General features: G+C 44.5%; 1 protein-coding gene across 1 annotated transcript; it reads left to right on the top strand.

The window, feature by feature from the left end:
• Positions 1-5,591: 5,591 nt before the first annotated feature.
• LOC146856302 (resistin-like) lies at positions 5,592-27,009 on the top strand. The gene is made up of 4 exons (XM_085654398.1): positions 5,592-5,727; positions 15,447-15,593; positions 17,623-17,688; positions 26,806-27,009. Exons 2-4 carry the CDS (start codon positions 15,461-15,463, stop codon positions 26,937-26,939), a joined length of 333 nt encoding a protein of 110 aa, XP_085510524.1. The 5' UTR covers positions 5,592-5,727; positions 15,447-15,460; the 3' UTR covers positions 26,940-27,009.
• Positions 27,010-27,915: the final 906 nt, after the last annotated feature.

The raw sequence follows: 27,915 nt of genomic DNA, 5'->3' as shown, positions 1-27,915 counted from the left end.
GGGGGGCAGGGGGGCTTCGGGGGTACATGAAAATGTATTCATTGCCTAGTTGTCAAAGGTCGCCCAGTGCTATTAATTAAAAGTGTGCAGATTTCATTAAGTTATTAAGAGTACTTTACTTGCATCTATGAGAAAATCGACATTAACTAAACAAAATGCCAGAATGGGTGTCAGTTTTCACAGTCTTTTAGACAGTACTGGTTGCTTAGTTTCATTGCATTAATTTTTGTATTTACTCTTTTACACAGCATCCAAAGTAGGTTACCTAACCCCAAAGCCCGAGTTGTTAAATGACCCACAGAAGGGAGTGTTTTACAGTTGAGCAAATGTGTCCAAATGTAATTTTGGTAGTGCCATGGAATGATCAGCCAATAAGGTACTCGATGAGCAGGTATTTAACTACACTTTCAAAACGTACGGTATTGTGGCTGTTGTTTGTTTGTATACAACCACCTCTCTGAATGTGTTTATTAAAACAGAGCTTCATCTACCAGACAGTGCTCACAGAGGGGCGACTAAAGCACAGAACAAAATGTATTTATTTATCCTGAGTGTGAAGGCACCCGGAAGGCTTCGGTGCCCGCCCGGAGAGGCTAGGGATCCCAGCGCTTCTACAGACTTTTCCGTGCTCCTCTGCACCAGCAGGGCACAGCTCAGAATCAGCCGTTTCTGCTAAGAATAGGTGAGGGGGATGAGGTTAGGGCATGCAGGAGATTCCCGCAGATTTCCAGGCTATTGAAAGTGATGATTCTGACGTGAGGCAATGGAGACTGACTTTGTCTGTTTGTCTGCACCAGTCTATTTCTCTACCATCTACTGGGCTCACTGTCATGTATCCATACATCTCTCTTTGTTAGAGGTGCGTGAGCCAATATATTAATTAACAGGTAGAGCCAGCCGGAGACGAGCCAATGGTATACGAGCCCGTGGGAGAGCCGTGAAAATGATCAGCATGTTAATCATACAGTAAACATGATGTTAATGTGCGATAATGTCTCTTCAGAATTCAAAAAAGTGCATTTTTTAGTGCGTCACCTCAGTACACAAGATTATAGCTATGAATTGAGAGGAAGTTATTAAAAGTGCTCGTTTTAAGCATGAGTTAAAACACTGCCACTCCTCCCGCCCAACAACAATGCCATTTGTGAACAAAGAGGCGTCAGTTGCCATGCATACCCCGAATGTTGCCTAGAGTCTTATTATATTTAGAGTAACATTAAAATCTAGTTCATTAAACACAAGAAGTTTTTGTACAGCAGGCATCTTGAACTCACATATTTCAAGGTGGCAATAATAAAGATGAAAACGGAAGTGCCGGCAGGCAAGAAAACACGAAAGGGAGTGGGGGGGTTGAGAAGTCACAGACTGAGGGAGGGGGTGATGGGGTGAGGAGACAGGGAAGAAACTAGTGTTAGGAGTAAAGGGGCCAATAGCCGTGGAAGGATACAAATGATGAATGAGGAGGGACTAACAAGCCTCAAACCAATCGGAAGGCAGCATTTAAGACAAAAGCCAATGGGCAGAGAGTGGGTGGAGCTTCCACGAAGCTTCCACACTACAGTATATACTGCATGTCTCGCAAAGCGATGGCAGCGCATTCGTGCTGCAATGCTAGGCGAAACCTAAAAGAAAATAGTGTCAGGAGTAAAGGGGCCAAATAGCCGTGGAAGGATACAAATGATGAATGAGGAGGGACTAACAAGCCTCAAACCAATCGGAAGGCAGCATTTAAGACAACAGCCAATGGGCAGAGAGTGGGCGGAGCTTCCACGAAACTTCCACACTACAGTATATACTGCATGCCTCGCAAAGCGATTGCCTCGCAAAGCGATTGCAGCTCATTCGCGCTGCAACGCTAGGCGAGACCTAAAAATGAAACAAAATCTCACGCTCACAGCTAGCTACATGAAGATGCACTGCCAACAGCAAGAATCCCATGTGGACAATAAACAGATAGCAAGAATTGCCCGAAGACAGTAGGCCTCACTCCCCAAGAATAGAACACCTCCACAGTAAGACTTGTCCACTGCCAGCAGACTAACCCTCTGCCAATAATATGACGAGTAGAAAGCATTACTCGCTGCATCACAGTGATTTTTTTAAATATTAATTTCACCCAGGCTGAACAGCAGCCGCACTGCAGTACAGGATGGTTATCAATCTGCACCAAAGTCAATAGGTCTCTTGGCGAGACCTATTGGCTTTGCCAATGCTTGTTTAACTTCTAATTATTCAGGTTTAATTTTGAACTGGAACTATAGAAAAGTTAGCATAGGTCCTCCTGCTGCACCTCACCCTTCCTCCTCTTCAGCATGAGTCAGCCACTCAATGAAACCCATCACTGCTCTCCCATTTCACAAACTTTACATTTGGATTTCCTTTCCCCCACATCAGTGTTACCAATTTTATCTCCACCCTTTTTGACCTATCACGCCCATCTAGCAATGTATTGCTTTCTTTCCCACTGTATTCTCAACACATTCTTCTATCCAGACATCAGTATAAACTCCAGCACTTCTTTTTATGTCTACTCATTTACCTACGTGTGATAGGATTTGATCTATCACTCGCCCCCACACCCACGTCTGTCAGTCGATCCCTCTATCTGCTCTTGCAGATTTCAAGAGGCTCCCGTATGAATGGATTTAGCTCACTTTGGCCGTTTTTTCTTTGCATTCTGGGATTTGTAGTCTGTCACGTAATGCAGAGAATAAAATATAACGAGTAACAGAATGCGCAGTATAATAAAAAAAACAGATAACTCTTAAGCCTGACATCTGTCTGACATTGACAGACCGACATTCCTCTATGTTTGTCTGACAGTATGTCTGGCTATTAGCTATATATGCATCTTTCACTTTATGTGTACCAATTAGATTGTCTGTCTATGTTTCTGTCACTCTACCTATTTACTAATCGTTCTGTGTGTCTGGCCATCCCTAACCCTGTGTCTGTCTCTTTTTGGTGTTAAAAAGACAAGAACATATACTATATTTTGCTTCATGTGCAAACCTACAAAACGATGCAGCCATGCCATCACACCTTTTTTCCTTTTGTTAATGCTGTACAGTTTGGACAAAAGGCACTGGCAGAGTCAAGAGGTCTCAAAAGTGAGGTCTATTGGCTTTGTCAATGCTTGTTTTCTCTGATGCACTCAAGCTTTTTCTGGAGACTGCCTGAGACAGCTGGCATTCCAGAGCTAATGAATGAAGCAGGGGCCTGACGTTTTGCTGGTTTGGTTTACACAGGGTGAAAATTGCCCTGGTTTAGTGCTTAGGTGCATCAATTTCTTATTATAAATCACTTCTAATGTCAGAATGTGCCTATAAGGAGAACAAGAGTTGGCAAAGCCAAAAAGTCTGTAATGGCTGACAGCAATTTAGCTTTGGCAATGCTTCTGTTGTTTTGCCATGGTTTTTGGACAGCTTTATTGTCGGGGATCTGTGGTGTCCCCACCAACATAAAAAATAAACAATGACTAAAAGCAAAAATACCTTTTGGTCTGAAAGAGTACACACGGTCTACTTTGTGTGTGGATGTGCACCTTGTGAAATGGCACAATGCTGTCACTCTCAGTAAAGTTAGCCAATGGTTGAAGTGGATTGACCCAAAGCTCCATGCCCTAGGCCGTAGAGGGTGGAATAAATAGGTGATGACACACTAACAGATCAGCGGACCTTTCTGTAAGTATATTATTTTAGTGAAATCAAAAGGTCTTGGCTAACCTAAACGTAAAAATGAAGAATTGAATGCTTGTCCTAAGGAGCCATCATGCTTGTATGTGACATCACCCAAAACATGTACTTATTCCTTCTTTCAAAGGCTGAGTTGCGGCTTATCTCTGACTCAAGCAACATTTGAATTTTTCAGCCTGTCCACCTCTTCTTCTGCTTCCAGAAGTAGGGTCATCTCCAGTTCTACCATGTGCTGAAACTGACCCACTCTGTCCTTCAATCCTGGAGGTTCCCCATGCAGGGGCTATAGTACATATAGGGTGCACCGTCCCACTCTGTGCCACAGTGCTCCTGGTACAGTCCACCCAACACAAAAATTGCAATCTCCAGAGTGCGGGTGGGAACATGCGTCTGCACTCTGAATGGAGCATTGGTAAAACGCAGACCAGCTGTTTGAACCCACCAGTCTGCCTTTCACTGCAGGCAGCTACGCAGCCTAAGTTTCAAAGAACTAAAAAGAAAGAAAAAACTCATAGGAACTGTACATTTATGTCGCAAGGTGAGCTGCTACAATCACTCAATAATTATGTGGTGTGATTTAGTTGGCATTGTGAGAGAGTTTAGCTCTAAGGGGGGATAGTGAGGTGTTGTGAAATGATACTTCACTGAAGGTGGAAGAGGCTAGGGCAAGGAACTCATGAGAGAGTAAATTCCTAGGACTACAGAGAGATATTTATGAGTTGCTGCCCTCACTTCTAGGCCACGGCATCAAACGTCTGCACACAACACTGTTTGCTATGAGAAAGGAGATATTAAATATTGGAGAAAAAATGATTTTTCACATTTTATATATAGTTAATTATGCCACCAGTGTATAGACAATTACCATGAGTGTATTTAGCTTTAGGAAGGACCCCAACTTTTTGGTGACCGCTTCTGTTGTATCCCAGATGACCATCGTAGGAATTACTCCAGCGATATCCTCTCCCTTGGAGATTTCCTGTAAGTTCAGATCAGTTCAACCAACACACCACGTTTCTAGATAAGTGCACCAAAATGATGTGATTTGCAAAGCTGTCTGCAGTAGGGCCCTTGATGTGAGTGAGGTGAAGGAAGAGGTGAGCTTTTACCAGTAAGATGTCAATGTACTCTAGTTGGGTTGGTAACTTTCAAGTGGTCCTACCGAGGAGTCACGGTGATGTGATGAACTCCAGGACTGCGAGTTTGGTGTGTGCGCCTCGGCTTTGGGAATTGAGCAGATGCGCCTCCACCAGTGTCTATAGCAATGAATACAAGTAAGATGGAAGGCAGCCCACACCACAGTCACAATGGTTTTTCTTAGCACTGTTTTCTTTATCTACGTACCTGATCCTCTCCAGACACTCAGGCTGCCTATGAATACCGTGCAAGGGAGAGATATGTATTAAACACTCCCACCAGGTCCAGTCTCCTCAGGCTATGCAATTTTGCATAAGATATCTAATTTTGGGGATTTTGTGCATCGGTGGTAAAGGTTTTGTGAGTGGACAGGTGGGCATTTTAAGTCCATGCAAGTGTAACACATCTGCAGGTGGTACTGAGAGACCACCAAACTAAGTTCATGTTGTACTCTGTACTAGTCGATGCCTTTGTCCCCTGTTGCGTCACACGCCCTGAAGTTCGTAAATCCAGGATGGCGCCAGCATTGACAGCTCACGACAGGTGCTGCCCTGATGAAGATCTTTTCAATCCATGAGAAGGGATTAGAAGCCCATCCCCTGCCCTTAGCTCTTTGTTTCCACCTGCAGATCCTCCCTTCCTCGAACCCTCTGCAGCAGGTGCAGACGTCATGGGTGGAAGACAGGGCAGGGTGTAGCCTTCATCCCTGATTGTAGAGAGTTGCGTGAGAACAATGCCTTATTTAATAAGAGATTGGGAATAGGCTATTACTTTTAATTGTGCAATAAATTGTGTTAATGTCGAAACCTTTGGGAACCTATTTAAGAAGGACGTGGAAGGTGGCATTGGAAGATTCCTGTCTGTCCCACAGTGAGGAACATCTGAGATATCTGAGGTAAGGTCTTATTTGCCACATACCCTCCTTGTTCGCCCAACCAACTGCATGAACCACATCTTTAGGAGGCAGTCATTCGGGGCTCAGCCAAAGGAAAAGAATCCACACCGCCACTGGTGCTAGGGCCCCCAAAATAGCTGGGCAGTTCCACCTCATTTCCTCCTTCAACAAAATATTGCTGACACACATGCACACATTCATGCACGCAAATACACACCCACTAACATGTCACGCAGTCACAGACCCATATGCATGCACATACACACACCAGCTAACATGCAGAGGCAGAAGAACACACAAAACAAACATGGAAAAAACATGCTTAGACATGCACACACAAAGTCACACCACAAACATGCACACACTCATACATGTAGAAATGGGCACACAAACACACACAGAGACACGCACACACATACATAAAACACACACACAGAGGAAGGTATACACATGCTTACACACACACATGCCCACAAACACAAGGCGACTTACACATTTTCCACCACTAAGTTGCCTCTTTACACCGAATTGATTGCAAAGCGATCAGCGAAATGCCATTTTCACAACTAAAATTGCCTTTATACACAAACGTATCATAACAAAACCAGTACTAAAACTACATAGTAACTAACCTTTAGAAAGAGCTCTTTTACAATTAACTGGAAAGTAGTCTTTTATATCGAGGAACCATAATGATGGAACAAAAACATTGTTGACCAAAATATCGAAATGCTGGTAAAAAGAAACTTACTACATTCAAATTCACATCTATGTAACTTGGCAAAGTTTTCATCAAGGTACATGGATGTTGAGTTAGGTATGGTAACTCTAAACTTATCTATGCGAACTTACCTTCTCAATATATTGGTCGCCAATTGTGTTGATGCAATATTAAAGTCGCAGGATATTAAAAACTCGATTTTCTGACACACAGTCCTGGAAACAATCATCCACCCTGCTTTTAGTTGCTGTTGATGAAAAAACACTCTGTATTTACTAGAGTCCCAAGAGTGTAACTCACAATGGTATTTAGATGTAGAGCATTGAACCATATTTCTGGTCTCCAAGGTTCAAAAAGGCTTAATGGCAACAAAAAGAACACTTTGATTTTATTATCCCTGTTAGGCTTTTGCTAAAAATCGTTCCTAGCCCATTTCTAAATACTTAAAAAACATCTGATTTGGGTCAATGTTGTAATGGAGCTTGTAAAAAGCAAGTGGATTGGTGAGCTGGTTTGGTGAGCTGGGCGCCTCCGGGCGGGCCTACAAATCACAGTTTTGAATCCCTAAAGGACTGCTCTGGCATTCCAGCTTTTTGAAATCAATCAATGAAAGTTTTTTGAGTATGAACAACAGTCAATATATGAAGATGCCTTCAGCCATAGCTCGAACTCTTTAAACAGCATTAAAACAATCATATAAACTCACTCGATTGAGAACACTTATCACGTCCCCCGTGGGTGAACCCCAATGTATATTTTCCAGTTCTCAAAGTGGGATACACTTCAAAACAGCTGAATTGATTAGAGGACGATCTATTTCATATTAGACATTTTGGTATAATCTGTTTTAAATCAAAATATTAGATCCCTAGGTATGTGTTTCCTTCTCCCTCAAAGTTAGTCATTTTGTCTGTCCTGGAAGATAAACAGTATGTCACTGAAGCTTATCACCGAACAATTGACAGACATCATTTTGCATGTACCAGCTTGTGTATTATAGCCCTGAAATCACATTGGGGTTCAATTATTAAATCTTCACCTATGTTAATTTTTTGAATAGACTATTTTCATTTAGCACATCATTGTTAGACAAACCTCATGAAGAACTATTCTCTGGCCCGAGGTGTCAGTTACCAGCTCGGTTTTCTGTTAAAGGGGAGGATACCTGGCGGAACGGCTGGAGCGGCTGACCTAGGAACTGTGGAACCAGGTTTGAATCCTGGCCTCCCCTCAACATCCTGTAATAAATCATTTATTCTACTCCCGCCTAAAAAAACATATGAAGGGCCTGATTTAGAGTTTGGCGGGTGGAGGTAAGTCTATCGGGATGGTGGACTTTAGCCCTTCCCCCATCCAAAGGGCCATCTGCTTGCCAAATTTCAAGTTGTGTGCCGGCCCTAGGGCAACTCGAAACATTCACAGAAATGGCTATCACAGTGGTTCCTGCAAATGTTGTTAAAGTTCGTCAAACATGACGGATGCCTGTCAAACTTTTACATTGTTTTACTTTTTCCAAAAACAAACTCCCATGTAACACCATCTGCGTTATTTAGAGTGGACAGTGTAATGTGTTATTTTTTGCTGTCCTGGCAGTGAGGGACAGCAACACAAGTAATGGCCTCCCATGGTGAGAGTACCTGTCAGTGCATTGAAAGTTTGACAGTCGGCGCCGTCAGCATGATGAAGCCGTACGGCAATCCTTCAATGTTTTACTTTAATTTTCAAAAGCAAAAGTCCAAAGCCGGAGCTGTGATCAGTGTTTACTTGCATGATGTCCTCGCCTCTTGACTTACTTATGCTGTGTCGTGAAATGGTGTAATGTGCAAAAAAGTTACAAATATAGTTTAAAAAAAAAAAAAAAAATTAAAAAAAAATAATAAAAATAATGTTAGAAAAGCAAAAGTCCAAAGCGAGATTTACATTTTGAAAATAAAAAAGTAATAACCCCTTTGCCATGGGAGCTTCCTCCCATGGCGTTGGTGTCATTTTGTAGTTTTCACTGCCTTACCACCAGTGAAAACTAGCCATTTATTTACCCATTCTAAATAGGGCAGGAGGACAAAATGGCATCACCTCCGACAGCCCTTACTCTGTCGAACCGCAGGCAGTGTATGTCGGCAGCAGAGATAGAGTAGTCTCTGTCGTCGACATGCTAAAGTTCCACCCGACCCAGAATGAGGCACAAGGACCATCCGTTTGGCAGAGAGGGAACTCAGTCACCTTTGCAACAGAGTACCCTCTAAGCCAAACTGTAAACCAGCCCCTTAGTTTGCGTCCCACTACAAAATATGGATGTTTCTAGTGCTGGAAATGTTTTTCAGGAGTGAGCTAAATAAATAGACCAATCAAAGACATTGAGGTGGCATTTATGAGTTTGGTGTTATCGCAATTCGACGTGTAAGCGGTGTTAACAGCCGAATCAGGATTACAAGTTTCACTGAAAAACGGCAATTACTTTTATTTTTCCCTTCTAGATATTTTGTCAGAAACAAAACTGGAGAAATATCAGGAGAAATAGGCCGAGGCATTGGCATAAAAATGAGGAACTGGTTCCGGAAGCATTGATACCTGAGGCAAATCTCAATGTTCTGAGAAAACTCAGAAAACCAAGCTATTCCTACATTTCACAAGTTCTGATCCCTAACGATTCAGCGATTCTTGGTGCACGGAGTTTTACCATTGACTGCACGTCTTGCTGCACTGTTTTGATAAAATACTTGAACAGAGTTCAATATGGCCCTATGTTTGGGTTGCACACCGTTCAATGCCCTCCCACCACTTCTGAGTATGCAAACTTTGCATGCTCTACCGCCTCTTCTGAGTATGCAAACTTTGCATGCCCTACCACCTCTTCTGAGTATGCAAACTTTGCATGCTCTACCGCCTCTTCTGAGTAAACAAACTTTGCATGCTGTACCACCTCTTCTGAGTACGCAAACTTTGCATGCCCTACCACCTCTTCTGAGTATGCAAACTTTGCATGCCCTACCACCTCTTCTGAGTGTGCAAACTTTGCATGCCCTACCACCTCTTCTGAGTATGCAAACTTTGCATGCTCTACCACCTCTTCTGAGTATGCAAAGTTTGCATGCCCTACCACCTCTTCTGAGTATGCAAACTTTGCATGCCCTACCATCTCTTTTGAGTATGCAAACTTTGCATGCTGTACCACCTCTTCTGAGTACGCAAACTTTGCATGCCCTACCACCTCTTCTGAGTATGCAAACTTTGCATGCCCTACCACCTCTTCTGAGTGTGCAAACTTTGCATGCCCTACCACCTCTTCTGAGTATGCAAACTTTGCATGCTCTACCACCTCTTCTGAGTATGCAAACTTTGCATGCCCTACCACCTCTTCTGAGTATGCAAACTTTGCATGCCCTACCACCTCTTTTGAGTATGCAAACTTTGCATGCCCTACCACCTCTTCTGAGTATGCAAACTTTGCATGCCCTACCACCTCTTCTGAGTATGCAAACTTTACATGCCCTACCACCTCTTCTGAGTATGCAAACTTTGCATGCCCTACCACCTCACATGCCCTACCACCTCTTCTGAGTATGCAAACTTTGCATGCCCTACCACCTATTCTGAGTATGCAAACTTTGCATGCCCTACCACCTCTTCTCAGTATGCAAACATTTTTCACGCACACACACTAACAGTCATGCATCTTAATTTTCCTTGCTTGACAACAACATGACAGGGACACTTGAAATTACACTTTTTAGAGATATTTGAAGACGGACGCTGGACTAATAATATATCCCATCTGTTTATTTGCATGCATAAACTCTGTTTTTTAGAGAAAATATCAGAATGTGTCTACTTCCAAGAAGCACAGACATATAGGGAAGCTCAAATGTTTACTACTTTAGCAACCATTTGAAGAACGTCCTTGAACATTGCACATCTTAACCACTCAATAAGTTGCTTATAATCATTTGCTTCTGTCTGATCCACATGTAGCTGAGAGGCGTTTTCTACTCACCTTCCTGAGTCCCTCCCATAGTCAAGTGAGGTTGTTTGTAAAACCTGTACTGGACTGGACAATAAGTAAGTCTCCTTGCTCCACATCATTTTACATCAAGGAAGCCTCACTCGGCATTCATCAGTCAACAATTCTTCTAGTGAGTCTTACCTAACCACTGTTAGTTATTCCGAGGGCCAGGCACTTTCACAGGGTACTTAGCACGCCAGTGGCAAAGCTGGTTCTCATGAAAAGCGCTGATGTTGATGATTAAGTGCCGGTGCTGAGCACCAGAAACCACCAGCTCAAATGAAGCACTGGGTCACAGTACTGTAATTACTGAGGGCCTCATTCCTTATGTTTTGCTGTAGGGCAACATCACAGGCCTTGCAGCTGCGCTGCTCTACGGCAAAAGAAAAGAACAGAAATGCATTGTATCTATCAGATACAACGCATTCCTGTCCTTTTTCCCAGCGCTGGCACACAATGGGCTGCTGTGCGCCAACGTGCAAGGGTGCCTATGTAGCGGGCTGATTGGTTTTGTGCAGGAAGGGGCACCTTCCTGCACAAAATCAATCACAAGAGGTGACTTCCTTTTTAGGTCTCGCGAGCCAAAGGCTCGAAGAGACATTTTATATGTGGGCTTCTCAAAGTGCTGCCGTGGCCTAAAGCTACAGTGCACGTGAACGTGCACGCGCGCAGCGCCATGTGTCTTTCCTCCGTAGCGATCGTAATCACGATCACTTTCACTTTCGCGGGCTCCTCTGTTGCTGACATTCCCCCCTCCTTTCTCGCCCAGCCCTTCTTGTCACCTCGGCTTGTTTATAGCGCGAACTCGACCCGAACGAAGGTCGAAGATAAAAAGCGCTTTTACGCGAGCACCAGTTACAGTACACAAGGACACATTCATTTTTTGCAGGCACGGGGAGATTAAGTGATTTGCCCAGGATCACAGGATGTTGAGCCGACGCCGAGACTCGAATCTAGCCGCCCCCTCCCCCCACACGCAGTTCCAAAGCAGGCAGTTCTGGCCATTCATTACGCCATCTCTTCGTCTGTCCCCGGCGATTTAACCCAATTTCTGTCCCTTAATCATCGCTTCTTTCCTCTTATGTATATCACAACCTATTTTTTTTTGTGGCTCAATCTGTTCTCGTCTGTCCCTACCTGGTCCTATGCACACTGTTTTTTTCCCATCCGTGCCTGAGACTGTTTCCCTCACGTGCTAACCACTTCTACACATCACCGCCGCTCTCCTTTTCTAAAACGTCTCGCTCCCCGGAACTTTTTCACTGACTGCCAAAAGGGAAAGAAATTGAAAGTGTCTGGTAGAATAAGGCAATGGACTAGATTACGTATGAGGAGAGCATGCCCCTCATCACCCTGTCTCTCCGGCATTATATCCCATCGAGACTGTCAGCTGTCGGGGGAGGAGCCAAGATGGCGACCGGAGCAGACGCTTGAGCGCCCGGCTCCGTCGGTCCGTGGCCTCGGACTACTATCCTGATGCCCATCCTCGCCGATTCTCGAGGTGCACCGTGTGTGAAGGCGCGCTGACCGCGCTGCTGCTTTCCCGGAGTCTCAACCCGCCCGGATGCCCGAGTTCTGGGTGTTTTTGTCCTCGGCACTGAAACCCTGCGCCCTTACGGCCTTTGCCGGCCTCCTGGAAGCTCCGCAGTTACCGGACCAGCTAGCGCTAACCTGAGCCCCGCGGTCCCGATCTCGCCTCGCACCATGGATCGTTGCCGGATGAGCCCGGGGAGAGACGGCCGGACACCTTCTGCACCCTGTGCCTGACGGGCTGGAGCTGTGGGGTGGGCCCCGGTGCGGTGAGTCTCCTGCCCCGCTCTGAGGACCGAGCTGTAGGGGGCTGCTGCCCCCTTTGCCTATTGCCTAGCCAGCGGCGAGGGGGACCGGCGAGAAGATAAGCGACTGTCGGCCTTTCCTGTTGCGGCGTAGACCTGAGGGGAATTGACCCCTTGCCACGACCCCCCCCCCTGGCCATTGCACCGTATAGCGGCAAAACATGGCGTTGAGTGCCTGCTCGCGGCTGGGGGGTGATACTCCGGTCTCGCCCGCTGCCCACTTCGCCCTCCCTCTTCCGGACACCAGCTCCACAGTGCCGTCCCGGATTGCTGCCGATGTTGGGGCCCAGCTTCCGCTGACATGCGGCTCCGTTCTGGTTGTCCTGCGGGACTTTCAACTACAGATGTGCGCTGGCCTGCAGGCGCTGAGTGAGAGGTTTGACCCCATACTGTCGGCTGCGGGCCGTGAGCGCACTGTTTGTCATCCACAGGGCGTGGGTCCTCCGGTGCTCTTGTCCTCTTGCGGGGATGCAGCGGCGGTGTATGATTGTGCTACACTGGTGCCTTCATCTAGCGCTCCCGGCACCCAGGGTCCACCGCTCTCCACCTCAACTGCGGATACTTTGTCCCCCTGGTCATGGCTGCCTACTTCATTGTTCCCTGCCTCACCGCGTCCGCGAGGCTATCCTGCTGAGCGATACCTAACGGCTTCGAGGGACCGTCTGCGGTGGCCCACTGCTGCCTTTTTGTGGAACTCCTGTACCTTACTTGCCAGGTTTGGATTTTATGTGGTGCAACGAGGGACCTCAATCGATGGTCGGCGGCCATTTCGTGATCCTACTTCACCATCCTCTCACAAGCGGCCATCTTGTCTTTGTCTGCCCGGGACACGGGGCCTTCACGCAGGAGCTGGTTTAATCCCAAGCCCGCGATCGGGCCAGGGCTAGACTGACTTCTATCGCTATGGTTTATGGACGGGCTGGCCTGGGACTGGGACTGTATGTATGTTTTGCGCGCACTCGTCGCGACTTGTATCCCTTGCTTAAACTGTGGTGCCATGGTATCTTTGCATGCCGTTTTTTGGCGTAGACGGCTCTCAGTGTGTGGGGGCCATAACTGGCTGATGGTTCGGGGCGCTCTGGTGTCCAGTGGGCTCCTCCCCACCTTCTTTTCTGTTTTCTTCCCTTCTTTACTCTGTTCCTACTTTCTCTCTTCACTATATTTCGGGTTCATTGGGCGACAGGCACTATGCTGGGGGGGGGGTAGGCCGTAGCCTCCGCATTGGTGTAGGGTGGGGGGGTAATACTCTGTTCTCAATTAGTTCTATGGGCCTTTCTTCTTTTATGTCTCTGTGCTCTACTTTCTTCGATTCGGGGTCCGGGTGTGGGGTGGATCGAGTGTGGGCGGCTCTGGAGGGGCGCGTACTTGCTCATGTGACTATCCTGATATATCTCTGCACCGCCTCACTGATTGAGATTTTACTCCCATTGTTGTTCTTACTGATGTTGCTGCTCGCCCGTGTGGTGAAGCTATCTTGCGGACTCGAATCTACTTTGCTCTTATCCTTCATTGACTTTTTTCTCTGATAAAATTATCAAAAAACTTAAAATTAACCTTCACCTCTCCTTCCCCGGGTTTCAAAGATATCTCCAATATGTGACTCATAACCTGTTGTTAATCCTGACCGTTGATGCCCGGGGGCTGTAATGTGGGTATCAGTGCTTTACTGTATCGTGGCCGGCCTGACGGTTGTAGGCCCGTATTTGTTCATTTAAGATGCACGAATAAAGGTTTTTTAAAAAAAAAAAAAAAAAAAAAAAAAAGAGACTGTCAGCTGTCACTCCCCCACGACACCCCTCAGCTTATCTGTTTATAAAAGCGTCTGCGAGAAGGGACAGCAGGTGCGTGCGTCTGTGTAATCGCGCGCACTTTACCCATGATCACCCGCGGAGGGCGCGCGCGACTCGCTCAAACAAAACGGCTTGATGTATTAACTTTTCCATTGTGTGTGACTACTGACCGCGGCGCGGGTTCAAATCCCAGGATAGTTTTAGGCAATGAGCCCTGTCTGCTAGGGGTGGCTGCTTGGTGGGTCTGAAGGAAAATGTTAGGCACTCGTAAAAATTTAGGTCACAGGGTCGAAATGAGAGCACAAGTTAATATTTACCGATCTGCTGCACACTGCTGCATTACTCACTGCTGCATGCTGCACAACACTGCTGCACGCAGCACACTGCTGCACGCCGCACACTGCTGCACGCCGCTGCACGCCGCTGCACGCCACACAGTGCTGCATGCCTCACACTGCTACACGAAACACTGCTGCACGCCATACGCTGCTGCACGCCGCACACTGCTGCACGCCACACACTGCTGCACGTCACACACTGCTGCACACCGCACACTGCTGCATGCCGCACACTGCTGCATGCCTCACACTGCTGCATGCCTCACACTGCTGCATGCCGCACACTGCTGCACGCCGCACACTGCTGCACACCGCACACTGCTGCACGCCGCACACTGCTGCACGCCGCACACTGCTGAACTCCACACACTGCTTTTATGCGAGTTTATGCTACTGACATTGTAAATGACAATGCCTTTTATTTGTTTTAAAACCAAAACATAAATAAAAGGCATTGTAATTTTACAATGCCAATAGCTCAAACTCTTATAAATGCGAGACCTATTGCATTGCAAATGCTTGTTCTATTTGTGCTGCAGAATGCAATACACATAGAAAAAGGAAAGCACTAGGAGAATTAAAAAACATTTCTTCTCGTTGCACTTCCCTAACGCCATCCCTGGGGTGGCATTAGGTTCTGACATATTCCCAGGTTTGCAGTTTCTCATAAATCTGGGAATGTGTCAGGTTCCATAGGTGTTGTTTGGTAAAACCCACTGCAACTCCCATGGAACGCCCCTTTCACACAGTTTTCTGTGTAAAAGGGGCACATATTTATAAGGGCATGAAACTCCACACAAAGTGGCTTTATGTGGCCTCATAATTATGCCCTGGCACATTGCGCCACAGGAATGTCAAAAAAGTGATGTTCCGGCGGCACAAAAGTGCTGGTATGGCCTCATAAATGAGGCCCGGGGATTGCAGATTTTAGCATTAATCTAGAGCTGTTTTTGGGACTTTTAAGTGGTGGGATCACTTGCAGATTATCGCTTTCAGCCATGATGTCTGCTCATGTTGTAAAGTCTTCTCCTTCAGACGTGGAACACCAGATGAATGCCATGAAGTCTGTAGCTGTGTTCTTCGTGGTTGCGCTCCTCCTTCCAGTCATCGAAGCCGATGATCATCGCTCTTCATGTTCACTCTGCAAGGTCCCATCCATGAAAGAGTTTTTAAATGACGTGGGTAAGTTCCTCGGACACCATTGATCATCTCCTCCATAAATTTACGACTCGACATTCTACACTTGTGTGATCCATCCATATCCCAGTGTCCCTTAGGGAATGGAAACCCCCGCTTCTATAGAATCTAAAAAGGGAGCTCAGGTTTGTGTGCTTTGTAATGAAGCGGGAGCGAATATTAGGGTAGACATCCACGTGACTGCCAAACACCATCACAGCATTCCAATTTCCAAGGTGCTGATTGTGAATGGAATATCTGCGGGAGAAGACAGACTTAAAAACTGCTGTCTTCTACCCCAACGACTCTACACGTTTGGGCAGATTTATTAGGATTTTGCACCGCTGCAAAGCCATGCAAAGTGACGCAAATTATTGATAAAGTGTTTTATTTCCAGGATGAACTATTTTTGTTTGCCTTGGAAAGTTGCCCTTAAGGTAGCACAAATAGCATTTTGCGGTGCTTTACAATACTTTTCATCACCAACACATTCCAAGACTACCACCCGTAGTTTCTGATGCAAAATTAGATCTCCAAATAATATCCGGCCTGGCTTTGTGTCAAAATAGAACACCTCCTCGAGGCAGGTGCAAAGTCGGAGAAATGTTTTTGATCTCTCCAAACATTTCACTCATTGGCTGAGTGTTGCACTCCACAGCACACATTAAACAGTGAAATGTTACAATGCATGTTTAGGCATCTAGGGCCTCATGTAGGAAGCCAAATACCGGTCGGTAACGGCCGAAATTCGGTAAATATCCCGTTACCGACCGGTATTTAGGCATTTGCGATGTAGGGGGCTGATTTCTGGATTCGGTGTTTACCGAATCGGAAATTAAGAAATCGGTAAAATACCGATTTGGTAAATACCGAATCCTGAAATCAGATGTAGGGAGCACTCTAAAGAGTGAAAATTAGTATTAGAAATTCGTTATTCACCACCAAATACAGGTTGGTGATAAATAACGAATACCTTGCAAAAAGCAATATTTTGCTGATTTAAGAGTGCCATGTGGCAGACATACATGCCCTTAGGGCATGTATGTCTGCCACATGTGCACACATGCAAGATTCAGGGGTGCAACAGGGTGTCAATGTGACACCCTGCCACCCTTGTATATGCTTCCCCCTTTACCGAATCGGTATTTACCGATTCGGTAATGAGGCATACCTTCCCATTGATTCCTATGGGCCTCCAGGCCCATAGGAATTTTTCCGATTCGGTAAACTTTACCGAATCATTACCTACATCACATTTACCGTTTCATAAATACCGAATCGGTAAAATTCGGTATTTATGAATCGGTAAATGTGAGGCTACCTACATATGGCCCCTAATCTTGTACTGAAAGACTATCCCTCCAGCACAAAGCCTGCTCTAGCCTTCCAGTACCAAGCTTATGCTAGACATCACACACACACCCTTGCACTTCAGTTGCTTTGCTGCGGTATGCTACATTTTCAGACATATGATTAATGCCGGTCCCGGGCACTCGATAACTAAGCTGCACTTACATAACTAGTGAGGACCGTACATATGTGGGCCTGTGGTCCACCAACCAATGGAATGTGTTATAACCTGCAACAGCCTGCTGGTGGCGAAGAGTCCTCGAGGCACTGGGGCGCAGAGGGATGCGGTGAGGCCGGGGAGAGGTGCGACCATCAAACAACTGAAGTTATTAAAAAACCAGACAAAAGTAAATAGTTAAGATTTATCACAATAGGCCGTTTAGACTTCGTCTAATTCACAAAATTGAGTCTAAAGTTGACTAATTTAAGGGATTTGGCAAAACTGTCTTTTAAAAATGTGAGGGGGATGAAATCATCCAAATACGTTTTGCTGAAGAAAATGTTAAAATGAAGCCGTTGCATGCCATATGTGCCACGTGTCTGCTGTGGTACCGCCTGCCACAAAACCAAAGGAAGTAATGACTCACCACACTCACATAGATATGCATATATTTTCAAAGAGAAATGATAAGATGTACAAAAGAGCGTGGGTATCATGCTAAGGTATTTTTCGTTTGAATTTCAGTCTCCTGTCTAAAGCCTGAGTGTAAAAGCATCACCGCTCGTGGATCGTCTGCGACCTGCCCTCAAGGTAAGACCCCATGCTTCTGTTCAAGGGCATGGGGGGAACAACCTTTACAACGCAACTTTTACAACGCACTACCTTTACAACGCATTTTTTACAACGCATAATCCATTACAACGCATGACATTACAACGCATGACACTACAACGCATTTTTAAAAACTACCTTTACAACGCATACCATTACAACGCATACTACCATTACAACGCATACCATTACAACGCATAATATTACACTACACTATCCAACACTTACCCTACTGTTGCACCCCCTGGAGTTAGAATAGTAATTTTTACCCCTATACTATCCAACACTTACCCTACTGATGCACCCCCTGGAGTTAGAATAGTAATTTTTACCCCTATACTATCCAACACTTACCCTACTGATGCACCCCCTGGAGTTAGAATAGTAATTTTTACCCCTATACTATCCAACACTTACCCTACTGTTGCACCCCCTGGAGTTAGAATAGTAATTTTTACCCCTATACTATCCAACACTTACCCTACTGATGCACCCCCTGGAGTTAGAATAGTAATTTTTACCCCTATACTATCCAACACTTACCCTACTGATGCACCCCCTGGAGTTAGAATAGTAATTTTTACCCCTATACTATCCAACACTTACCCTACTGTTGCACCCCCTGGAGTTAGAATAGTAATTTTTACCCCTATACTATCCAACACTTACCCTACTGTTGCACCCCCTGGAGTTAGAATAGTAATTTTTAACCCTATACTATCCAACACTTACCCTACTGTTGCACCCCCTGGAGTTAGAATAGTAATTTTTACCCCTATTCTATCCAACACTTACCCTACTGTTGCACCCCCTGGAGTTAGAATAGTAATTTTTACCCCTATACTATCCAACACTTACCCTACTGTTGCACCCCCTGGAGTTAGAATAGTAATTTTTACCCCTATACTATCCAACAATTACCCTACTGTTGCACCCCCTGGAGTTAGAATAGTAATTTTTACCCCTATACTATCCAACACTTACCCTACTGTTGCACCCCCTGGAGTTAGAATAGTAATTTTTACCCCTATACTATCCAACACTTACCCCACTGTTGCACCCCCTGGAGTTAGAATAGTAAGTTTTACCCCTATACTATCCAACACTTACCCTACTGTTGCACCCCCTGGAGTTAGAAAAGTAACTTTTACCCCTATACTATCTAATACTTACCTTAAATGTAATTTAATATTATGCGTTGTAATGGTATGCGTTGTAAAGGTAGTATGCGTTGTAATGGAAATGCGTTGTAAAGGTATTTTTTAAAAATGCGTTGTAGTGTCATGCGTTGTAATGTCATGCGTTGTAATGGATTATGCGTTGTAAAAAATGCGTTGTAAGTGCATGCGTTGTAAAAGTGTGCGTTGTAACGTCATACATCCGGGCATGGAGGGGTCATAGGCATGGGGGAGACCTCTAGTTCACTTGCAATTATGACGCCCTCCTTTCAGTCCACTTCCGTGCAAATACTCTGGGTTCCATCAGGACATGTGTGACTGAGTGAGTGAGTCCATGAGAGAGTAAAGGAGAGTCAATGTGTGATTAAACGATTAGAAGCATGCACGCATAAGTGACTCAGTGAAGGCATGGAAAAAGGAAAAAGGTGTGAGTTAACGAGTGACTGGATGGATGAGTGAATGTCTGAGCAAATGAGTGAGTAAGTGAGTATGTGGATGAGGATGAAAATCTAAGTATGAGTGAGCGTATATCTGTGGTGTGAGTAACTAAATTTGTGGTTCAGTTAATAGGTGAATGTGTGAGTTTCTGGGTGACTTGAAGTGCACATTAATGATTTAATGATTCAATGAATGCATAAGTGACCCACTGAGCAAATGCATGAATAAGTAAAAGAAATAGAGTGATTTTAAAGACCACATGTGGATGAGTTTGTGAGTGAATGTGTGAGTGTGTAAACGAGAGAGTATGTGAATGAGTAAACAAATCTACGGGTGCATGAGTGAGTTTGTATATGTTGTATACATGAATGAATGTTTTTATAGTCGTGTCATTGAGAGAATGTGTGACTGAGTGGGAGTGAGAGTAACTGCCTCAGAGGCTGCATGACCATGCATGTGTGATGCAAATGATTGAATATGTGAGTGAATGAATGAATGGGTGAACACACTGAATTTCTCAGAAGGAGTGAATCAACCACACAGCTGGGCATCTGTGCCAAGAGGTGGCAAGTCATGATCTTTCCAGAGATGAAGGGTACTGAGGAGAACTCCTTCAGAGTCCCAAGGTGGGTCTCTTATAGGAATGGAAGTTAGCTTACAGTAGCTTTTCATCTGTGATCCCAAGAATAACTCATCAGGAAACCAGCGCAGGGACGTCTAAGTGCTTGCTATCACCATAACATAATGTGTATTTGTAAAGCACATTTTCTCCCAAGTGTATCTTGGTGCCGAATAACAGTTTTTTATTATTACCCACCTCAATGGTACTCATTTTTATCAACCTCTGAAGGATGAAAGGCTGAGTGGAGTCATCAGTATTAGAACCTGTGACCATGAACTCAATCACAGGCCCCTACGCATTAATCCACTAAGCCACCAGACCCAGATCACCAAAAAGCACAATTCCCTAAAGTCAGCTACTCCAGATATCCTGTCCTAGAGATGGGGCTTTGTAGCACTATAACTTAGTCACTTATGGGTGGGATTTTGGTTTTATCCATTTCTAACTCTAAGACGCCCGACCATACAGGTGAAAGACAATTCATTTCTATTCCAACTACAAAGCCATCGATAATTCAAGGTAATCTTTGTAACAAAAACTTGACCGCACATAGATTTATTAGTAGAAGAGTTCCAACCCTTTGTAGCTTTAAGGTGAAAAAAGTTATCATTGAACCAAACCTCTTGCAATTCATCCTCCGAGGTGAAAAACTCTTTCTCGCCATACCAAAACCCTAAAGCATTTGTCTTGGAGGTAAAGTTGGGAAACAGTCATAACCCTGATATATTTTGCACGCAATGCTTTTACCATGAAACCTTTACCAGGCAATGCCTTTACCATTCATGTCTTTCCCACTACAGGTAAGTATATTTAATGTAAGTGTGTGTGTGTGTATTATTCTGGGTTTAGAGGTCGGTAAGGGTATAAAGTGCTAAGTAAATTTTTAAGGTTAACAGGAGGGTAGGGGTATAGGGTGGGAAGAGCATTTTTAAGCTTTAGGGGTGGATAGGGGTATAGTGTGGTAAGGCTATTTTTTAGGTTTAGGGGTGGGTGAGGGTCTAGTGTGGTATAGGTATTTTTAAGGTTTAGGGGTGGGTAAGGATGTAGGTTGGTAAAAGTAATTAAAAAGGGGGAGTTGGGGGTGGTGCTCCCAATAAAGAAAATCAGTCACTATATAATTATTAATAGAAAAGGTGGGAGGTTACAGGGATCTACATATATAACACCTAGTGGCGGTTGCCACTAGGTAGTTATAGTTAGGTCAGCTGTTCCATAGGAAAAGTGTTTTTGTGTTGCTAATAACTTTGACACCGTTTGACAAAGGTGCTACTCTTTGACTAGTTTGTAAATAGGAAGTTTTGGGATGATCCGTCAAGCAGGGGCTGGGTAAAAAAAAGAGGGGGCCCCAAAACGCAAAATCCCCAAGCATTTTCCATATATTTCTTTAGACAAGGCTACAGCAAAACCTGCTGAACAGAATTACACCACATATGGCAGGAAGCTAGATCTTGGTCCACAAATTTTGCTTTTTGTGATTTGGTGTGAATACGTTTATTAGTTTATGAGAAATTAATGTTAAACATTAATTGTATATCTGGAGGGTTGGGTCTTTCAAGACTCTCGCAGGAGATCCAGATTAAAATAGGAGTGTTCTGATTGTCCCAGGTAGCTTTTTTTCCCTTGGGCCATCTCGATCCTGTGGTAGTCACCCTCCCCAAGCATTTTAAACCTCCCTCCAAGCAGAGGCAAACACAAAGTCTGGTCCCAGCAGATGGGATCTTTGTAAATGCTCCTGACAGCTGGGAGCTGACTTTTGATCTGTTTCCCTGCTCACACTGATGCTGGCAAGGAAACAGATCAAAATATTGATCCTGCTTGCAGAGAGCAGTATTAGTAGCTGCTGCCTGCAGGCGGGAGCAATACCAGCACCTGCTACCTGTGGGGAGCAGGCTGGGGCCACCCGGATCTTGGGGCTACCCCTGCAGCCCCCAACGAATGTATGGTGGGACACCAGGCCACCCACCTTTAATAGTATGGGCCCGGGGGATATGGTCCCTTGGGCCGATAATGGCTCAGGGATGGGTCCAAATGGCCGCACTCCCCTTTTAAGATAGGCCTTGGGGCTCCCAGGGCCTAAAGAGGCTCGGGTAAGGGGACCACGCAGCCCTTCTTTCCTTTTAACATATATGTACAGCCCCGGGGGATAGGGTCTCCAGGACCTAAAGAGGCGCAGGAAGGGGACACGCAGTCCCATTCCCTTTATTTTTAATAATGGCCCAGGGGCATGGAATACCTAGGGCCTAACATGGCTCGGGAAGGGAGAGGCCAAGTGGACCCCTCCCCTTAAATTAAAAAAAATGGCCCCGGGGAAGAAATTCCAAGGGTCTAACAAGGCTTGGGGAGGGGGCAATTGTCCCTCTCCCGTGTATGAAAAAAAATAAGGACCTGGGAGATGGAGTCCCCAGGACCTAATAAGCCTCAGGGAGGGGGCCACACAGGCCTCTCCCCTTTCATAAAAAAGGCCTTGGGGGATGGGGTTCTAAGGGCCTAATAAGGCTCTGGGAAGGGGGCCATGCCACCCATCTTCCCTTTATTAAAGAAAAACAGACATGGGGGTTGCGGTCTTCAGGGCCTAATAAGACTGAGTGACCAACCCTTAAAAAACCCTTAAAAACCCTTAAAACCACTGCCCTGGGGAATGGGGTCCCCAGGGCCTTTGAACGGTTGAGTGAGGGGGCCTGTGCTGCCACCCTCCACTTGCAAAAAAAAGATGGCCCTGGGGGATTGGATTTCCAGGGTCTAATGAGGCCAGGGAAGGGGCTACGTGGCCCACCTCTGCTTTGAAAACATAAGCCCCTGGGGGATTGGGTCCCCAGGGCTTAATGAGGCTCATAGAGGCAGGCTATGTGGCCTTCCTCCCCTTAAAAAAAGATAAGGCCCTGTGGCCAACCCCCAGCCATGCATGGCCATGGATTGGCTTTATGAATGGTAATGAAATATTACTAAAAGAATTTTAAAAAACTGAAATTCAAAGAAAAAAACTGAGGTTAAAGTAAGAATAACAATAACAAAATTATTTATAAAGTGTGTACTTACTTCCACCAAAGTGTCCCAGTGCTTGGGTCAAGCTCCCAAAGGTCAGAGACAAAGATCATACTTATGTAGCTGTGCCATTAGACTGTCCGGAACAGCCAGGTTTTTCCATGTTTGCGGAACGATAATTCTTTCTTTTCTTGTCTAATTTGAAGGGGAAGGGAGTTCCACAGCTTAGCTGCTAAGAAACTAATGGGGTGAGACCCAATGCACGCTCTCATTACAAAAGGGATGCATACTGACAAGGCCCCAGCAGATCTTAGGTTCCTCATAGGAGAATAAGGCTTAAAAAAAGGGTGCCAATAGCAAGGGTCCTTATTCTTAAGGACCCTAAAACAATAGCACATGGCTTTGAATGAGAGCCTTTTCTTCAGGGGTAGCAAGTGCAGTCTTGAGAGTGCAGAGCCCATGGAGGATCGTCTGTGGAGATTCAGCAGCAGACGGACTGCTGCGTTCTGCACCCTCTGAAGGCTCATCAGCTGAGCCTGTGAGACTTGCAGATAAAGGATATTACCTAGTCCAGCCTGGATATATCCAGGGAGTGTACTACTGTCTTCCTTGCAGCTTCGAGAGGCCCAAGGATTTTTATGAGAGGTTTTCATGATCCTGAAACACTTGCCTGCTAAGACAGTGATCTGACTGTCAAAAGAAAGCTTGACATGGAACCAGATGCCAAGGTTCTTGACTTTCGGCTTTGGGGGAGGTAAAGTTCCCAGCGAGTCAGGCTTGCAGGCAGAAGACCTAATCAAAGCCTGATTACTTAAGACAACAACCTCTGTTTTCCCAGCATTCAATTGGAGACGATTGAGATTCATCAACTGAGCCACCTCCGACAAACAGGTCCTTAACGGAGCCGCGATATTAGCCTCATTCTGTGACAGAGTGATAATCAACTGCATATTATTGGCGTACGACATAATGTTGAAACCGTGATGCTCGATGATATCAGCCTGGGGGTTCATGCACAGATTGAATAAAGCTTGCTCAAGGAGAAATTAAAAAGATTTTAGTGACACCCGAAAGCTGTGATTTTGAAAAAAGAAGCAAACCATTGCAAGGCCTTATAGCCGACACCAAACTCCACAACCGTTCAAGTAAAAGGTTATAGTTAGGTGTGATAAAAAAAGATCTGTTTTTGTTTTTATTAAACTTGAAAATTCACTGGAAAATCAAAGGTTAAAGTAGTGTTATAGTTAGGTGAATATGTCAGTGACTACATTAACATTTTGAACTAAAAAAGCCACAGAAATTCACCAGTTATAGTTAGCAGAGCTAAGCTAGTTATAACTTTCACTACCACTGTGTACTGCTTATGACCTCATGTATTACATCACTAATGACATGGTCTATGACTTCACTGATGACATTATTGATGACATCACTGTTAGTGTTATAGTTTACATAGTGGAGGGTAGCTCTCATTTTACTTTTCTACCTAATGTTGTACAGTCTGTGTCCAGGTACTTGATGGAAGTATTTACAAAACAAATGTGCTAGAAGCTGCCTAGACTATGCCAATGTTCATATGGTAGATGCTAATGAAACTCTCCTAGCCAAAATTCAGGTGGTGCAGACTACTGCTGCTCACCATGTTTGCAACCTTCCGTCCGCACCCCCTCCAAGCCTACACTCAAATCTATGTTTTGGCTACCAATAAAATAGTGCTCTCTCTTCAAATTCCTTTGCCTGGTGCACAATTCTCTATCTGGAAACATCCCCTATATCTAATAAACAGCCCTATCTACCATCACACAGCCTAAGGTCCAATGGGCAATCTCTGCTACACCCTAGCAGCAAATTTACAGTCAGACAGGGGAGAAGATCATGCATGTATAGTCCTATCCTGACCTAACCCTATTAAAAAAAAATCTTTAAACCTGGCTTTTCTGATTCCTCCAAAGCCCCCACCCCCTTCCTGTCGATCTGTCTTAGAGCCGAGAGACCTTCTCTAGGCCGATTCATTTTGTGCTAAAGAAATATATTTAACATAACATAACACATGCTCCTAATGTGCCATAGGTGTGTAGAGGCATTCAACACGTTATAAATCTTTGTATTGAAGAGCAAATCTGTGTGCAAATGGCAGTTGACAAGTTCTGTCCAGTATGATCCACAGAAGTTTCTTGGTACTGCAGAAAAAGTTTTCATCAGGGCAAAGATTCTACATACTACTTACTAAGTATTGTAAGCAGCCTTGAGATAATAGACAGAATTGTCTCAACATGACAATTTCTACTCAACATAGAAGACTGTGTGCACTAGGTACTAACCTATGTACATGTGCTTATTTTGCTTCAGAAGATGGGTTATCTGTAAACTGTTCACCACAGTATGAAGGCTGCAGGTAGTATGATCTCTAACACCTTCAGACCCTGATTATTTTAAATGAATAGTCGCTCTTTAGACAAGCTTTGCATAGAGTGTACACTGTTCTCGGTAGATACTTTTTAATACTCTGTGGTATATTTCTCATTAGAGTTTCACTGTCTGCAAAAAGTGCGATACAGAGCAAACTCTTTACATAGAGTAATACATTGTTTACAGTACCCACATTTCTTGGGTTTCCCTGAACATATTGAACATATTGAACACCATGTGCAGTAGGGGTTACTCTTCTATCTGTGGTTGATTGTTAATATGAACTCAGCTACCCATGAAGTGTATGGTGAAGGGGCAATTCTGCACACAACACAAGCTTGCTACACATAAGGGAGTTGTTTATGTGATGGCATTAATGATGCTTTATATTAATCTGAGCTGTTTTGTACTTTCTTTCAGACCTCTATTATAGAGTAATGTATACAAAAGAAGTGTGGATGATGTCATCAGTGACATCATCAGTGGTGTTATCAATGATATTTGGGATGTCATCATTGATGTCATAAATTATGTCATAGAACATGTCATGAGTGATGTAATATGTGAGGTCATAAGCAGTGCATGGCGGGGTGCAAGTTATAGTTAGCTCTGCTAACTATAGGTAGTACATTTCTGTGTTTTTTTGTTCAAAACGTTAATGTTTTTTCATTAAATATATATGTGTGTGTGTGTATATATATTTATATATCGTAGGGGTTTAACTTACTTTAAATGTACTTTCCTTGATTGTTAAAAGTATGTGTGGTGAAGGCATACGCTTGGTAAAGGATTCCAGTAAGGGCATGCATGGTAAAGGCATGCTTTTTAAAGACATACATCAGGGAAAGACTCTTTACCTTATAACCAAACCCTGAGTCATCCACCGTTGGTGGTGCAAAACTCTTTACCTCTTTCCCAAACCCAAAGCTATCCTCAGTACCTAATCCTGAACTATCTACCTTTGGAGGTGAACTACTCTATATCTTCATACGAAACTCTTACATTTTTATCCTTGGAGGGCAAAGACTCTTAACCTCTGTAACAAGCCGCTTTTCATGCATCCTTGGAAGTGAAAAACTCTTTACCTCATTACTGAACTTTTATGCACCCTTCGTTGATATTGCTGAATAACTCACAACTATATTACAGAACATTTGACCCACATTTTGTAGAGTTAAAGTAGTACCAAACCCATAGCCATCCACGACACACCTAGCCTTAAATCACTCTTCTTTAAAAGTTGAAGACCAGGCATTTACTTACTATACACAGTGTTCCGGTCCTGTATCTCCTACAACCTATCCCCCCAGACAGCATTAGGACTGAGTATCACGTTCAAAGTCGATCCGCAGAACTCATGTGACACCATCAAGACCTCCTGTCCTTCATCAGTCACTGTTAGATGTTCACTTGTGTCCCTACAGATGAATTACTTTTCTCTAACCAATTGTCTCTCCTCTCTTACAGGTTACATAGCTCACTCCTGTTCCTGTGGGATGGCCTGTGGCTCCTGGGATATTCCACAGGAGTCAAATTGCCATTGCCAGTGTGCTAACATTGACTGGACAACTGCTGTCTGCTGCAGGACAGTTGTGAAATAGTCTGGAAATCTGTATTTCACTTTCTGGTCATCTCGAAAGTTTGAATAAAAGCATTAAAAACACAACTAAAGCAAGAATGGAGTGTTTTTTATTTTTACAACTGTTGATGGGCAGTCACATCCGAATATCTAAGCACATTCCTCATCCTTCTGATCCTCTTTCCTGGTCTCACAGGGACTCGTTCGGGTGGCAGGTCAGGAGGGATCATGTTGCCCTCTACTTTCCTTCACATAATCTCACTGCATATTGTATGATTATATCTCTGCCTTTGTAGACCAAGAAGACAGAGAAGATGGTATGTGAGGGCACTGGTGTGCCTGTCAGGTGACATGCTGTTGGGTGAAGCTCTCAATGTTCAAAAAGTCAGAAGACAGGTGACAGTCTCCTAAAGTTTTTACCCAACTCACACCAAGAACGAACGATGAAAAAGATAGATAGTCTAACAGATAAGTAGGACATTATCAATACAACTACCTACTGCAGAGTATCACTTTTAAAAATGGACACTACTGCTGCTAGGAAGCTCTACAGTAATGACCTGAGCTGGCTAATGCAGCTGCCTAGCAATGGGTTTTCAACTCATCAATCATCAAAGGATGGTGCCTCAGCTGTCTCTCTGCCGGGATTAGACTGATTGCCAAAGTTTACCTTCAGGCTCACAACCATCATCTTCATGAATTTTGAAACCACCACAGCACCCCCTTCCTCCATTCAGGCTATTACTATGATGCAATCAATGTCATTATTGCCCTTTGTAGTTCTGTCGTTCACTGGTGTTGAGTACGCACAAAGGGGCAAACCACTCTATACTTACCCCAAATGAGCAATCCTCCCCCAATCAATGTACATGGCTACATAAGACTTAGACAAAAAAATAATTCTGATATCACCCGCCAAAATTTCCTTTGAAGCAAAACATTCATCTTTCTACAGTGAAATTAACTCCCACTCCACTTACAAACATCTCTCCGAGCCT

The sequence above is a fragment of the Triturus cristatus genome, chromosome 4_1, assembly GCF_964204655.1.
Source record: "Triturus cristatus chromosome 4_1, aTriCri1.1, whole genome shotgun sequence".
NCBI lineage: Eukaryota > Metazoa > Chordata > Amphibia > Caudata > Salamandridae > Triturus > Triturus cristatus.
The sequence above is the reverse complement of the archived record's forward strand: the minus strand, read 5'-3'. Positions and strand labels throughout refer to the sequence as shown.

Bases quoted from the DNA above. Each gene is read 5' to 3' on its own strand.
- LOC146856302 (XM_085654398.1), top strand. From the start codon at position 15,461: ATGAATGCCATGAAGTCTGTAGCTGTGTTCTTCGTGGTTGCGCTCCTC. The intron at 15,594-17,622 runs GTAAGTTCCTCG...TTTGAATTTCAG, and splicing joins AGAGTTTTTAAATGACGTGG to TCTCCTGTCTAAAGCCTGAG. The intron at 17,689-26,805 runs GTAAGACCCCAT...CCTCTCTTACAG, and splicing joins GTCTGCGACCTGCCCTCAAG to GTTACATAGCTCACTCCTGT.